This window comes from Balaenoptera borealis (assembly GCF_965194805.1).
Source record: "Balaenoptera borealis genome assembly, chromosome: 3".
NCBI classification, from domain to species: Eukaryota; Metazoa; Chordata; class Mammalia; order Artiodactyla; family Balaenopteridae; genus Balaenoptera; species Balaenoptera borealis.
The window spans coordinates 134907575-134923488 of record NC_138866.1 but is presented as its reverse complement, the minus strand read 5'-3'; the positions used below and the strand labels follow the sequence as shown (position 1 = coordinate 134923488).

Below are 15914 nucleotides of genomic sequence, written 5' to 3'. Positions count from 1 at the left end.
GAATACAGTGTTGCTTGTGTTAAGGGGTATGATTCAGAATCCACAAGGAAATGGTAAGGCCACCACCATCCATGTGATACCTTTCTGCTTAAGTTCTCTCCCTTTTGCATCAACTAAGGTAAGAGGGTCATTTCTTAAAATTTGACTAGAAAGCTTCCATATTTTGACCCTGCACATCAGTGTAAATATCATTAGCTTACAAAAATAACATTACTAACAATTTTGAAGCCCCTGTATGGTTCTCTCCCATGTATCATCCTCCTTCTTCTCCAAGGTTAGCCACTACTCTGAATTTTGTATTTATCATTCATTTTCACTGAGTTATGATTTTAATATATGTAAATACATCCCCATATAGTATATTGTCAAGTTTTATATCTTTTCTTTAACTTTGTGTAAATTGAATGATGCTGTATGTATTCCTCTATGGTGTACTTCTTTCACATAACCTTTTGTTTTTATTCTCCAACTTCTCCACTATTTTTCTGCTTCCCTTTAGAGAAAAACTCTTTGAAAGAGTTGTCTATACTCACTTTCTCCACTTCTTTCTATTCTCTCACACCAGTTAGGCTTTTATCCCCATTGCACCTATATAAAGTATATATATAATTTGTAAAGTTTTGATGTATATATGTATACACACACATACATACGTACCTCTGAAACCGTCACTGCAATTAAGATAATAAACATATCCACCACCACCCAAAGTTTCCTCATGCCCCTTGGTAATCCTTCCTTCCTTGTCTTCATCCTATCTCCAGGCAACCCCTGATCTGTGTTCTGTTACTGTCGATAAATTTGTATGTTCTTAAGTTTTATATGAATAGAATCAAACAGTATATACTCTCTTTTTCTCTGTCTTCTTTCACTCAGCATAGGGATTTGGAGATTTATACATGATATAGTGTGGATCAACAGTTCTTTTTTTTATTGCTATGTAGAGTTCCATTGTATGGATATACCGCAGGTTGTTTCCATTCACTTGTTCATGGACATTTGTGTTGGTTCTAGTTTTTGGCTTTATTACAGATAAAACTGATGTGAACATATGTAGACTGTCTTTTAAAGGTCCTAGACTTAAATTTCCTTGGATAAGTACCTAGGAGTGGAGTGTCTGGACCATACAGTACATGTATATTTAATTTTTGGAAGAACTGCCAGACTTTAAAAAAATAACTGTAACATTCTACATTCCCACCTGTAATATAAGAGATTATCAGTTCTTACATATTTTAAATTTTATCCTAGGTGTGTAGTGATTTTTCCATTATGTTTTAAAATTTCATTTCCCTAGTGAATAAGGGTGTGCATCTTTTTATGTTTTATTTGCCATCCATATATCTGCTTTGATATAGTGTCTAAGTCTTTCTCCCATTTTTTCCTTGGGTATTTGTGTTCTTATTATTGAGTTTTGAAAATTCTCTATAGATTCTGGATAAAAGTCTTTTATCATATATATGCTTTGGAAGTATCTCCTCCCAGTCCATGGCTTACCTTTTCATTTTTTCACAGGGCCTTTTGGAGAGCAGACATTTTTTATTTTGATAAAGTCCAATTTATCTATTTGTTCCTTTATCGATCTTGCTTTTAGTGTAACCCAAATCACAAAGGTTTTCTCCTATGCTGTCTTCTAGAATTTTTAAGGAATTAGGTTTACGTTTAGGTCTATGATTCATTTTGAGTTAATTTTTGTGTATGGTACAAGGTATGGTTGAAGTTCCTTTTTTTACATATGGATATACCAGTTGTTCAAGCACCATTTGTTTAAAATACTATCCTTTCTCTACTGTATTTCCTTTGTATGTTAGTTGAAAATTAGTTGTCCATATATGTGTGGGTCTATTTCTAGATACTCTGTCTGCTCCATTTATCTATTTGTCTGTTTTGACACAAATACCACACTGTCTTGATTACCATAGTTTTACAATAAGTCTTAAAATTAAAAAAAAATTTTTTTACTATTCTAGCTGCTTTGCATTTCTATATAAATTTTAGAAACAAAATTTCAATTTATATATATTTTTAAAAGCCTGTGATTTTAATTGCATTGAGTCTTTAGATCAATTGGAGGAGAATTAACATCTTAACAATACTAAGTCTCCCAGCCCGTGATCACAATAAATGTCTAATTCCTTGTCTTGGACATCTTTTGTCTGATTTATCTCTAAGTATTTCATATTTTTCATAGTATCATATGTGGTATTTAAAGTTTTTTAAATTTCCAATTGATTGTTGCAACAATATAGAAATACAAATGGTTTTGTATAACTGATCCTGTATCCTCCAGACTTGCCAAGCTCACTTACTAGTTCCAGTAGGGTTGTTTTAGATTATCATGGACTTTCTACATGCACTCATGTCTTCTGGGAAGAAAGACAGTTTTACTTCTTCCTTTCAAATATGGTCATGTTTTATTTCTTTTTCTTTCGTGACTGTACTGGTTAGAAGCTCCAGTACAATGTTAAATAGAAGCAGTGAGAGCAGACATGTTTGTCTTGCTGAACTTATGGGGAAAACAGTCTTTCAACATTAAGTATAATATTGACTGTTGTTTTTTCATACATATGCTTTATCAGATTAGTAAATTCCCTTCTATTCCTAGTTTGCTTAGAGTGTTTTAAATTATGGATGGGTGTCGAATTTTGTTAGACCCTTTTTCCGCATCATTGAAATGAATATATGGTTTTTCTTTCTTAGGTTTTAAAATAGTGAATTACATTGATTTTTTTAAGGTTAATACAATCTTTATTAATAAGATAAACTTCATTTGGTCATATGACTTTATACATTGTTAAATTCAATTTGCTAAAATTTTGTTTAGACTTTTTCCACCCATGTTCATGAATGATACTGGTTGTTTCTCTTTTCTTGTTGTGTGTTCATCTGGTTTTGGTATCAGGATAATGCTGGCTTCATAGAATGAGTTGGGAAGTATTCCAACCTTTTAACTACAAATTCAACTTCATTAATAAATGTTGGGCTGTTCAACTTCTCTGTATCTTGAGTGAGCTTTGCTAATTTTTGTCCTTCAAGGACTTTGTATTAGCATAAAGTTGCTTCTTATATTTTTATTATCTGTAGAAATCGGGCAATACTTCCTTTCTCATTTCTGATATTGGTAATTTGTGTCTTCTCTCTGATTAGACTAGTTAGAGATTTATCGTTTTTATTGATCTTCTCAAAGTTCCAGCTTTTGTTTTCACTGATTTCTCTCTATTCCTTTCTTCTATGTCATTGATTTTCTTTATTATTTCTTTTCTTTTATTTACTTAGAACTTAATTTGCTCTCTTATTTCTGGTTTCTTTAGGTGAGAGCTGTGTATGCAACATGTCCTTCTATGCAGTAATTATAATTATTGTTATAATGACCTTTTCTGCCAGTTTTAACATCTATCTTGGTTGTTTTCAGTTGCATTTTTTTTTCTTCATCATAGGTCATATATTGAAAAGGCTGGTAATTTTTGGTTGGATGCCAGACAGTGTGAATTTTATGATGCTGAGTGCTGGATATTTTTGTATTCATGTAACTATTCTTGATATATGTTCTGGGATACATTTAACTGGAAACAGTTTAATCTTTTCAGATATGGCTCTTAAGGATTTGTTAGGTGGGAATGGAATGGTGTTCAGTCTAGCACTAACTATTCACCACTACTGAGATAAGACCTTTTTGTGTACTCTACACAATGCCCCTTGAATTATGAGGTTCAAGTCTGACTGATAAGAGCAGGCACTATTTCCAACCCTCTGTGACTGCTGGGCACTGTTACTTTTAATCTTTTCAGCTCGTCCTTTTTCCAGCCTCAGGTAGTTTCCTCATATGTGCTGATCAGTATTCATCTGAATACTCAAGCGGAACCTTCTGCAAATCTCCGGAGTTCTCTCTCTGTACATCTCTCTCCCCTAAGGTTCTCTGTCCTGTGAACTCTTGCTGCTTTGGACCCCTGAACTCTTAGTTCCTTGTCCTCAGTTTAAGGTACCTACCAGACTGTGACTGAGTTCCCCTTCCCTGAGTTAACTCTTCTCTTCAGTCAAGTCTCTGCTGAAATGTCACCTCCTCAGAAAGACTTTCTTTGATTATATTATCTAAAGTAGTACAGCTGTCACTCCCCTCTTCACTCTATTTTAGCATGTGTTTATCTTTTAATTGTCCATCTCTCCTCACTGTAATAAGCTTCATTCTGATCTTAAGTATGTCCCTAACAGAATTTTATGCTCATATATATTAAATAATATATACAACAACATTCATAATAGCCCCACACTGGAAACAGCCCATATGTTTACCAGTACTACACAGCAATGAAAATGAATAATCTATAGTACATGCAGTAGCGTGGATGCATCCCAGAAAGATAATGTTGACAAAAGGAGCCAGACACAGGATTCTTCATGCTATGAAGAAGGCAAAACCAAACTATAATGTTAGAATTTGGAAAAATGGTCCTTTTGGGATAGAGGTTTTGCTTAGTAGGAGGGCCAGCGTGGCCTTCTGAGGTTCTTTTTTCTTCAGCTGAGTGGAGAAATTGAGTAAAATTAATTGAGTTCTAGGTCAGATACCGTCTTCTCTGTAGAACCTTCCCTAATTCCTTAGAAAAAGTCAGTTCCTCCACCTTCTCTGACCCAATATTAGAATAATTATATTGTAATTATTACATTTTTCAAGGGAAGGGGGTCATCTTTTTTTTTTTTTTTTAAGTATTTTGGCTGGTATATAGTAGGTGCTCTGGAAACATTTTCTGATGAAAGGAATGAGCAAATGCAGGAACTTGTAGTGAACAAATAAGCTGAGGGCTTCTGCCTTCCAGTCCTGTGCCTTCTTCATTGCCTCTTTCTAGTTGAGGGTAGAGAGATTATCTCACGTTGTATCTGGAGAGCCAAGGTTTGTTGGCACCTATTTGTCGTTAGAGAAGAAAAGTGTTGAGACTTTCAGGTAAGCTGGTGGTCTCAGACAGGAGGTAGAATGAGATTGGACTCCTGAGTTTTGGTAACCCTGTAACTAAAGGAACAAGGATGTCTCTGCCTTCTGGTTATGAGTGGCTGTAGGGAATAGGATGTGACTTGGCTTATTCAATAGGCTTTGCCAAGAATATTTTCTTCACAGGTTTATGGAAGGACCCAATAAAGTTATCTGCTATCATTACAAATCTGTTTGCTTTGTAGGGTTTTTTTCCCCCAACACAAAAATTTTGTTAAACCATGGTACTATAACTAAACAGAGTACTCTTTGTTCCTTTTAATTTTGAAAATTTCAATAAACATAAACTTGGAAAGGGTAAGAAAATGAGTATGAATAGAGCTTACAAAGCAAATTGTATAGACCCTATGAAGGAAATTTCTTCTAAGTTTGTCCTTACTGGAAGTGTCTGGAACTCAGTGAAGATTTAGCTGAGGTCCAAATGATGCATCTAAATTTCTATGCCAGATTTTATTAAGGAACCCAGAATAGCATCTGTTCACTTTGAAAAGAATTCTGCTAATTCATCAGTGTCTTAAAATTTTAAATGTATATTTTGATTAACGTATTTTTATTGGCACATATAGTCATTTCCTTTTGGCTAATACTACTGTGAATGTGTGTCTTTCTGTAGCTGTGGTGCTCCCATTCAAGTTTCTGAGGTGAAGCTGCTTTCCTTTTCATCAGGGCAACTAACAGTTTTCCTCCCTGCTGAGGTGAAGGCCATAGGGACAGAGAAGGATCACGTCCTGCCTCTGCAAGAGCTGGCCATGAGGAGTCTGCATCACACCTACCACAGTTTTCTAAAAGGTACACGGGACTGTTTTCTTTTCTTTCCTTTCCTTTTCTTTCCTTTTCTTTCCTTTTCCTTTCCTTTCCTTTTTTCTTTTCTTTTCTTTTCTTTTCTTTTTTCTTTTCTTTTCCTGCCTCTTATTCAGTGAGCTTAGGAATTGTGTTTTATGCTATTTTGGTGTTCATTTTTCAAAATTGTGGTAAAATATACGTAACATAAAATTTACTATTTTAATCATCTTTAAGTGTTCAGTTCAGTGGCATTAAGTACATTTGCGTAGTTGTGTAATGGAACATTTTTTATAAGAGAAAAGTTTTAATATTTTAATATTAATATTTAATATTTTAATATTAAAATATTTTATCAACACTGAGCCCTTCAGCACCCCCTACAGACACAGAGAAGCATTCACTAAATATGATCTTCAGTCACAAAGAACAGAGGTTAAAAGTTAAACTATGCAGTTTAAATGAGAGAAATTGGTGTTTGGGAGCACATATTTGGTGGAAGTGAGAAGGCTGGCAGAGGTACTTTCTTCTGTATCGAAAAATGTGCAAAGATCTTATCCTTCAAGCAAAGTTGGGTACTTCTTCCAACAGAGCAACTTTTTGCCTTGTAACCTCCTTACACCTGAGAAATATATATACCTAAAGGGAAATTAATTTCAGGAGCCTTTGACAGTATTACCACAGGATTTGGCGGTGTGTAGATGTCATAGGTGACATGGAGTGGACCTGTGATGCTTTAAGAAAGCACTAGGCAACATTAATAAGAAAATACATTTCAAGTGCTTTTAAAACTACTAAATGTTTTGTCTTTGCTTTAAAAAAAAAAAAAAGGTGCAGACAAAAACATCTAACATTAACCTTCCAGAAATGTCTAAAACAAATTAAGTTGTTTTTAAAAACTAAACAGAAAACTGAAATTATTCACCTATGAGCAAATTACATTTTTCAAAATGGTTATTGATAAGTCTGGACAGATATAAAAGATGATAAGATCATTTGTATTTCCTTCCTCAAGATGATTCAGTGATTTTTAGGTGTCACCTCATCATGACCGTTTCTCTCTCTACTAGATGTTTTACTCTCAGTAGCAACCCAGTGTACATTTGTGCTCAGTGATTGCCTGGGCCACTGGGATGTTTTGCTTTAAACATTTCTTTTGTGTAGCTCAGACTAAACTGAGGAGGAAACACCCTATTTTTATTAGTGACAGCTCATGGGAGTGAGACAAGGAAAAGCTTGGTTTCATTAATTTTTGATTTCTTTGTTTCCCCCTTTCATTCTTTTCAGTAAATATAATTTAGCTTGAAAGATTCTAAATGCCCAATAGATTTAGGAAGAATTTAATGAAAGTCTGTTTTAGTCTTCAGTCCCAGTCTTTTTTTTATTCTCTGTCTCTTACCGAAGTTTACAGACCCTCCCTGGGTAAACTTAACACCTTTTCAGTCTTTGTTCTTAAAGAATATTTGGTCTTATTCTTTCCTGGCCTCTACCTCAGGACGGCTCAGGTTGCTCTTAAAAGAGTAGATTTAGGTTTTCTCTTAGTATCAAAAATGTAAAAAGCATCTTTCATTTCCAAATAATGTTACATTTTTATTCAATGCCTATCGGATAACAGAATTTTCAACATGCAGTACTTTTCACTAACTGAACTTATTTGCTAACAATAAGAAATATTTTAAGAAGCCAAGTTTAAGGAAATCTCATTTTTTATTTGTGCATGATTTTCTCTTGTGTTCCAGATCTGGACTTTCTGTCTCCAATCTCGTTACCCAGAAGTCTCCTGGAGCTGCTGCACTGCCCTTTGGGGCACTGTCACCGGTGTAGTGAGCCCATGTTTACGATTGTCTACCCCAAGCTATTTCCCTTGAGAGAGACGCCAATGGCAGGGCTGCACCAGGGGTAATCATTCCTAAGTGGACTCCAGGGCTTACACCTGGGCGAGGGGTGGGAACGTGGGGAAGGGTGGAGGACACACATAAAAGTGTTGGTAAGTCAGCAGCTTTAAAGGGGCATAGAATGTTTCCTGCCATACAGGTAAATGAAACAAATGCACATTTTCAATATCACAAGAAAACTGGATTTCTCTTTATTACATTTTTGGTCTTATACAGAACGGTTTTATTGTATATGTTATTTAGAGTAGCTCATTCTTTGTAGGAGTGTTTTCCTATTCACAATAGTCTTTAGGCAATAAGGAATGTAAGAACAAAATATTTGTTATATAATGGGTCCAGCCCAGCTCTTCTATTTAATTCGCATTGCTAACTGAAAGTGTGTGGCTGAGCATTGTGTGTGTGTGTTTCTGTTTTGAATTTCTAACGCTTCCAAATAGCATTCTATTGCCACTGTCTATTTCTTGGCACAGCGCCTTGAATTTGCTAAGAATGTTAACTAACTTAGTAAAAACCCCCATTCTGGTAGTTTAAAAAAAGAATATCAGACAATTAAAAATAGGACATGAAATGAAAAATCCCCCATTAGCACAGTCTCAGCTTATAGATTTTCTAAATTTAGAATCTTCTAAGTTCACATTTTTCAAAGATGAAAAAAAATACTATAATACCTCACTTATCCATCAAATGTGGTATTTTGGGTTAGTACATTTTTCAGGATAACTTGTTACCCCTATTCAGTCCTAGAAGCGTTTCCTTTATAATCATTTTTGTAGAATGAGAGCAAGCGTGGGCAGGGTGCTGAACCTCTCAGAGCCTCAAAATGGAGAAAGAACAGCCTGCTGGGCAGGGCCATCTAAGGATTAGCAGATGATGAAGGCAAACACTTGGCACATAATGGGTGCTCGGCAAATGGTAGTTACCTTTTCCATCTCTCTACCCACTCCTTCCCAAAACTGCATTTGTCTTTTTCTTACCCTGAATAATCCTATTTTGCTATACTTTCAGTTCCTGTTTCAACTTTCTGTATTTTTAATGTTTCCTGCTTTACTGTGCCTGCCTACAGAAGCCCTCCTCCAAAACTTGCTTATCTGCTACTTCTGATCAGAGGTGATCAGATCACCAAATTTAGTAAAATTCCATTTTAAATTAGAGTTGAAAGGACTGAGTCAGGATTTGAGTATGTTACTACATGAATAAAATTAACTAATGAAATAGGCACATCTATGAGGAGCAGTAGGGAATATCGGTCAAGTGCACAGGCCCTGATTCTGACTTCTCCCCTGGGAGACCTTGGACAAATTATTTAACATCTCTGAGCTTCATCTTTTCATCAGTAAAATGAGCATAGTAATAATATCTATTTAATAAGGTCATTGTGAGGATTAAATGAGATCATTTATGTAAAGAGCCCAAGATGGTGCCTGGTATGTAATAAATATTAAGTGACTTAACTATGATCTCTTTTTGTAGCTCAAAGACTTCTAAAAATTTATTTTATGTATGTCTTTAGCAAATGATCTTCATATTAGTAAGATATCATCATAGGAAAATCTTCCATTAAACTATAGTAAAATCCTTCTGCATTGTTGTTGCACAGTTTGCTATAGAAGACATTTTCGTACTAAAAATATGAAAATGAAAACAATTCAGTATGATAAGGATGCTCTGTTTGTAGCTGATAAAATTCTAAATACCTGTTTGAAAAGATAAACTTTCTTTCTATCATGGTAATTAATTTGTGCAAATAAAGTAGATCCCTTAAATGAAGTCATTTTTGTGTTCTTTATATGAAATTTGGGAAACTTGTTTGATAAGTATTTGCATATTTACTGCTACTTATTTCTCTGCTTAAACCTAGAAATTCAGTGTGAATATCTTATATTGCTTTAGAACATAAAATATAATAGTGTTAGTTTAATAAAATGAGTGTATCAAATACATAGGACTTAGGTAATGCCCTTTTGTTAAGAAAAGCCAGAAGTGCCCATGTTTATAGCAAAAAATGAAATACCAAGATACAAACATGGCTTTCTGTGGTGAGTTAATGCTAAGATCTGAAACTGAGAATTTGTGTCTTTCATTTGGTCCACCAGACTTTTCTCCTTCCCACGTTGCTATGGAGATTGTGTTAAAAGCTTTGACTTTAGTTTCTACCGTAGTTTTTAAAGTACTTTCTTTTGTAATTGACAACCGAATACTTGAATCTCAATAGCTTATTGCTAAAAATAAAATCAATATTTTTAATATCATAAACTCTAAAAGGTCTTGATAATATTATTTTTAAGTTTTCTAATATATTCTGTTTGGTGTTCATTGCTTCTTATAAAATAATACATTGTATCAGCCAATATCTAAATTAATGTGGACATCTGGCATTATTTTAAAAGAATATATTGAATATTCTTCTAAAATACCAAGTCCCATACGAGTGTTAGTTCCAACTTAAATTTAATACAGAGTCAATTAAAAAGAAATTACAGTATTTTGCATAAATAGTAAATACCCAAATCTTCAAATATCTATAGAAGAGAATAATGGCTAGTATGTTCATAACTTTTGATCCTGATAGGCATAGCAAATTTTCATTCCCCCAAATTACTGTTCATTTATTAAAATGGAGAATGTCAACTCATAGGATTATTTACTAGTATAACAACATGTGTCTGGCTTTTCCCACACATGTATGTGTCTCATAAGTTTTGTATTTCCCAATAGGAAGTCAGGCTACCCAAGGTTTTTCAAAGGTATTTTACGAGTTTCCTAGGGATACTTCAACAAAATACCACAAAACTGGGTGACTTACAGAGCTTCTACAGATATTGTCTCAGAGCTCTGAAGGCTAGAAGTCTGAAATCAAGATGTGGCAGGATTGGTTCCTTCTGAGGGCTGTGATGGAAGGATCTAATCCTTGCAGATGGCCATCGTCTCCCTTCTTCTCTTCACATCATCTTATCTCTATGTGTGTCTATCTCAGTGTCCAAATTTCCCTTGTTTATAAGAATACCAGTGACATTTCATTAGGGCCCTCCCTAATGACCTCATCTTAACTAATTACACTGGCAATGACCCTGTTTCCAAATAAGGTTACTGTATTACTCTGCTAGGGCTACCATAACAAAATACCATAGGCTGGGTGACGTAAACAACAGAAATTTAATTTCTCACAGTTCTGGAAGCTGGAAGTCTGAAATCAGGGTGCATGTGGTTAGGTTGTGCTGAGGGCTGTCTTCCTGATTTGAAGATAGCTGCTTTCTTGCTGCCTCAAGTGGCAGAGAACACGAGCACACATGTGCACAAGCTCTCCAGTGTCTCTTCTTATAAGGGCACTAATCCTATCATGAGGGCCCCACCTTCATGAACTCATCTAAACCTAATATCTCCAAAAGGCCCCATCTCCAAATACCATCACATTGGAGATTAGGGCTTAAAATATGAATTGGTGGCAGGATGGGGGGACACAATTCAGTCCATAGCAGTCACATTCTGGGGTTCTGGGGATTAGGACTATAACATGAATTTGGGGGGGATACAGTTCAACCCATAACAGTCTGTCCTCCAAAAATCCATGTCCTTCTCAGATGCAAAATAAATTCACTCCATCCCAACATCCCCCAAATCCTAACCCATTCCAGCATCAACTCTTAAGTTCAAAATGTCATCTTAAGTGTCTAAATCAGGTATGGATAAAACTCAGGTATAACTCGCCTTGGGACAAAACTCCTCTCCATCTGTGAACCTGTAAAACCAAACTGGTTATCTGCTTTCAATATATAATGGTGGGACAGGCATAAGATAGACATTCCCTTTACAGAAAGGAGAACAAGATGTCATGAGTTTCAAACAAGTCCAAAACTTAAAAGGGCAAATTCCATTAGATTTTAATGCTTGCAAATAATCCTCTGGCTAGATGCTCTGTCCTTTAGGCCCACTGGGGTGGTGGCCCCACCTCCTCAGCCCTCAGTGGGGCCCTGCTGTCTAAAACCAAGGAAGTTGCCCCATCCTCTGGAATTGAGGAGGTGGCCCCATCCCCGGGGTTATTCTTCCCTTTACTTGATAGCTTGTTTCCTGCCTGTAGAATCCCAGAAGGCTGACAGCATGTCTTCACCCTGTCCTATCTCTGTCCTCTTTAGTCCAAGCTGTCAGCCTTTCTGCTGAAATGGTTGACTGGATCCACAAGTCACATGCCTAATCTCTTTAGAAAAGGTCGTCCAGCCACACCCTTGGTGTTCTCTCCAGAACATGCTTTCTCATTTTTTACAATGTAGATAGCTTGAGAATTTTCCATATCTTCAAGTTCTGGTTCCTTTTTGCTGAACAATTCCCTCAATTTATCTCCCTCCTCTCACATTTTACTGTAAGCAGCAAAGAGAAACCAGGCCATGCCTTCAATGCTTTGCTTAGAAACCTCCTCAGCTAAATATAGGCATACCCATCTTTTTGTGCTTCATTTTATTTCACTTCACAGATATTGCACTTTTTACAAACTGAAGGTTTGTGGTAACCCTGTGTCAAGAAAATCTATTGGTACCATTTCTCCAACAGCATTTGCTCACTTCCTGTCTCTGTGTCACCTTTTGGTAATTCTCACAATGCTTCAAACTTTTTCATTATTATTATACTTGTTATGGGGATCTGTGATCAGTAATCTTTGATGTTACTACTACAGTTCACTGAAGGCTCAGATGATGGTTAGCATGTTTAGCAATAAATTATTTTTAAATTAAGGTATATACATTTTTTTAGACGTAATTCTATTGCATACTTAATAGACTACAATATAGTGTAAGTATAACTTTTATATGTACTGGGAAACCAAAAAATTTGTGTGACTTGCTTTATTGCTGTATTTGCTTTATTGCAGCGGTTTGGAATTAAGCCTGCAATATCTCTGAGGTCTGCCTGTATCCAAGTTCATCACTTACAAGTTCTATTTTCCATCCAACAGAACACAATTCAGTCAAGTCCTCTGTGCTTTATAACAAAGATCATCTTTCTTTCATTTTCCAATAACACATTCCTCATTTTTGTCTGAGACCTCACCAGAAACACCTTTAACACTCCTATTTCCAGCAACATTCTGTTCATGACAATATGTGTATTCTCTAAGACAACAGAAGCTTTTTCTATAGCTTTCCTCTTTCCTATGTAAACCCTCACCAGATATCCTTTAACATCTATATTTCTACCAACAGTCTCTTCAAGGCAGAACTCTTCTAGCCTCTGCTACTTAATTTCAAAGCCACATCTAGATTTTTAAATATTTGTTACAGCAGCACCTCTTACCAGTAGCTGAATTTGTATTAGTTAGCAGTCTCCAGAGAAACAAAACATATATCTATATCTATATCTGTAAATAATAAATATAGACAGAGATTGATTTTAAGGAATTGGCTCACATGACTGGGGAGCTGGCAAGTCCAAAACCACAGGGCAGGCTGACAGGCTGGAAGTTCAGAAAAGAGTTGATATTGCAGTCTTGAGTCTAAATTTCACAGGGCAACAGGCTAGAAACTCAGGGTTTTTAAGTTGCTGTCTTAAGGAAAAGTCCTTCTACTTCTTTGCTCTAAAGGCCTCCAACTGATTGGATGAGGCCCACCTTATGGAGCGTAATCTGCTTTACTCAAAGTCTACTGATTTAAATGTCAGTCACATCTAAAAAATACCTTCACAGCAGCATCTAGACTGATATTTGACCAAACAACTGGGTACCATGGTCTAGCCAAGTTGACACATAAAATTAACCATCACAGACATTCAAAAGGTCTCACTTAAATCACCAGGATGTTTTGAGACAGAAATTGCCAATGGCCCAGAATCGTAGTGTTCCTTCCCATATCGCTTGGGTTAAGTTTGGGCCATAGCAGATGTTAACAGTGTATGCTCAGGTGTTGGTGTGGTGACATCTCTGCTTTTGTACAGTGAGGCCCTGGGCTGGAATGAAAGAATTCATAGGCTTTAGGGGTCAGGAGACCCAGCTGGAAGTTGAGCTGTGTTACTTAGTACTGTAAGATAGGTACCATTATTAGATTGAACTGTGTGAATCATATGCCTTCCATGTGGTTCAACCTAATACAACCCCCATGTTACAGGAGTAGGAGGGTGTGGAACTGAGGGATAGGAAGATCAGAAACTGGGCCAAGCCCTCATAGCAGAGCTGGGATTTGATCCATAGCAAGTCTGGCTCCAAATCCATGTTTTAGACACTATGCTGTAATTAGCTACTGAGTGAATCACTACATATGAAGAAATTTTGAAATGGTGCTCATAAATATAAAATGAAAATAAGCTCTAATATTCTGAACAAGATACATTTGAAATATGTATGTGTGTATACATATACATATATGTGTGTGTGCACTAAAGAAATCCAGCAGGATGTAGATCTAACTCTAAACTGTGGTTACCTTGGAAGGGAGGAATGTAGGGTTATGGAGTAGTCAGGTGGGGACTTTAATTTTCAATTCTATATACTACAGAATCATCTGAATATTTTCAATAAGGATGTATTTTTATAAATACACAAAATAACAATTAAAAAATAGTATGTATCTAAAGGGACTTTAAAAACTCCTTTGCTTAAAGCTTTATATAGGTTAAAAAAGAAAAGGAAAGGTTCTTGGAGCAATTTTTTTTTAAGTTTAGGTAAAAATGTTTTTAAACAGGTTACACAGTGATATCCAATTTTTGTCAGCTATGGGTATATATATATAAATATATACATATATGTACACACATATACATATATAGTCTTTTACACATATATATATATAGTGTTGGCCAACAAAGTTTGTTTGGGTTTTTCCATAACATCTTATGGAAAAAACCTGAGCAAACTTTTTGGCCAACCCAAAAGTTTAAATTGTTAATACATAGAAAACATCTTGAAGGCTCACTAAAGTAACAGTAGTTTTGAGTAGTGTTGAATTTTTACAACAAACTGGTGTCGCTTTAAAAATTAAAAATAATGTTTAATTATTAAAACATTAGTAGACCAGTGGTTTCTTTTCTACTTATTTATTTGGGGGGGAGACAAAGTAAATCTGTTCAAGTCATACGTTATCATCAAAGCAAAATTAGGAAATAGAATTCTGCAAAAGGAAATTGTATCAAATGGAAGTACTGCCACTGGAAATGACAACTGTTAATATTTTAGGCTAAAGTAGAATATCTCTTAGTTGACTTAGATATTCAACTGTTAGTTGAATATCTCCTAACTGAGGATCCAGATTCTTGATGCTTCCTTTTCTTTTTTTTTTTTTTTTAATTGGGGTAAGAACATTTAACTTGAGATCTATCTTCTTAACAAATTTTTAAGTGCACAGTATAGTATTAACTGTAGGCACTATATTGTACAGCAGCTCTCTAGAACTTACTCATCTTGCATAACTGAAACTATACCCATTGAACACAACTCCCATTTCTCCCTCCCTGCAGTCCCTGGAAACTCACCATTCTACTCTCTGCTTCTGAGTTTGACTATTTTAGATATCTCATGTAAGTGGAATCATGCAGTATTTGTCCTGTGACTGGCTTATTTCCCGTACCATAATGTCTTCCAGGTTCATCCATGGTGTTGCAAATGGCAGGGTTTCCCTTTTTTAAGGCTGAATAATATTCCATTGTATGTACATACCACATTTTTTAATCTATTCATCAGTCGATAAACATTTAGCTTGTTGCCATATTTTGGATATTGTGAATAATGCTGCAGTGAACATGGGAGTGCAGATATTTCTTTGAGACCCTGATTTCAGTTCTTTTGGATATATACTCAGAACTGGGATTGCTGGATATGATCATTCTATTTTTAATTTTTTGAGGAATTATTTTATGTAGTGGCTGCACCATTTTACATTCCCACCAACATATGTAAGGATTCCAATTTCTCTTCACCCTTGCCAACACTTATTTTTTTGTTTGTCTGTTTTTTTAGAGCAGCCATCCTAACAGGTGTGAGGTGATATCTCATTGTGGTTTTGATTTGCATTTCCCTGATGATTAGTGATGTTGAGAACCTTTTCATATACCTGTTGGCCATCTGTATGTCTTCTTTGGAGAAATGTATATTTAACTCCTTTACCCATTTTAAAATCAGATTGTTTGGTTTTTTTTGCTATTGAATGATAGGAATTTCTTATATATTTTAGATATTAACCTATGATCAAATACAAGGATTGCAAATATTGTCTTCCGTTCTGTAAGTTATGTTTTGCTTTTGTTGATGGTTTACTTTGCTGCTTAGAAGCTTAGTTTGATGT

At 35.4% G+C, this 15914-nt stretch overlaps 1 protein-coding gene across 7 annotated transcripts in view; it reads left to right on the top strand.

Annotated features, from left to right (window-relative positions):
• The window catches only part of LRRC28 (leucine rich repeat containing 28), a 172785-nt gene that overhangs the window by 134330 nt on the left and 22541 nt on the right, over window positions 1-15914 (top strand). For 6 of the 7 annotated variants that reach the window (XM_082387098.1, XM_082387099.1, XM_082387095.1 and 3 more), the window contains 2 exons: window positions 5595-5770; window positions 7501-7660. In XM_082387098.1, the coding sequence (XP_082243224.1) occupies window positions 5595-5770; window positions 7501-7660 (336 nt within the window). The remainder of the gene's footprint in view (window positions 1-5594; window positions 5771-7500; window positions 7661-15914) is intronic. The other variant, XM_082387101.1, reaches the window with a different exon arrangement.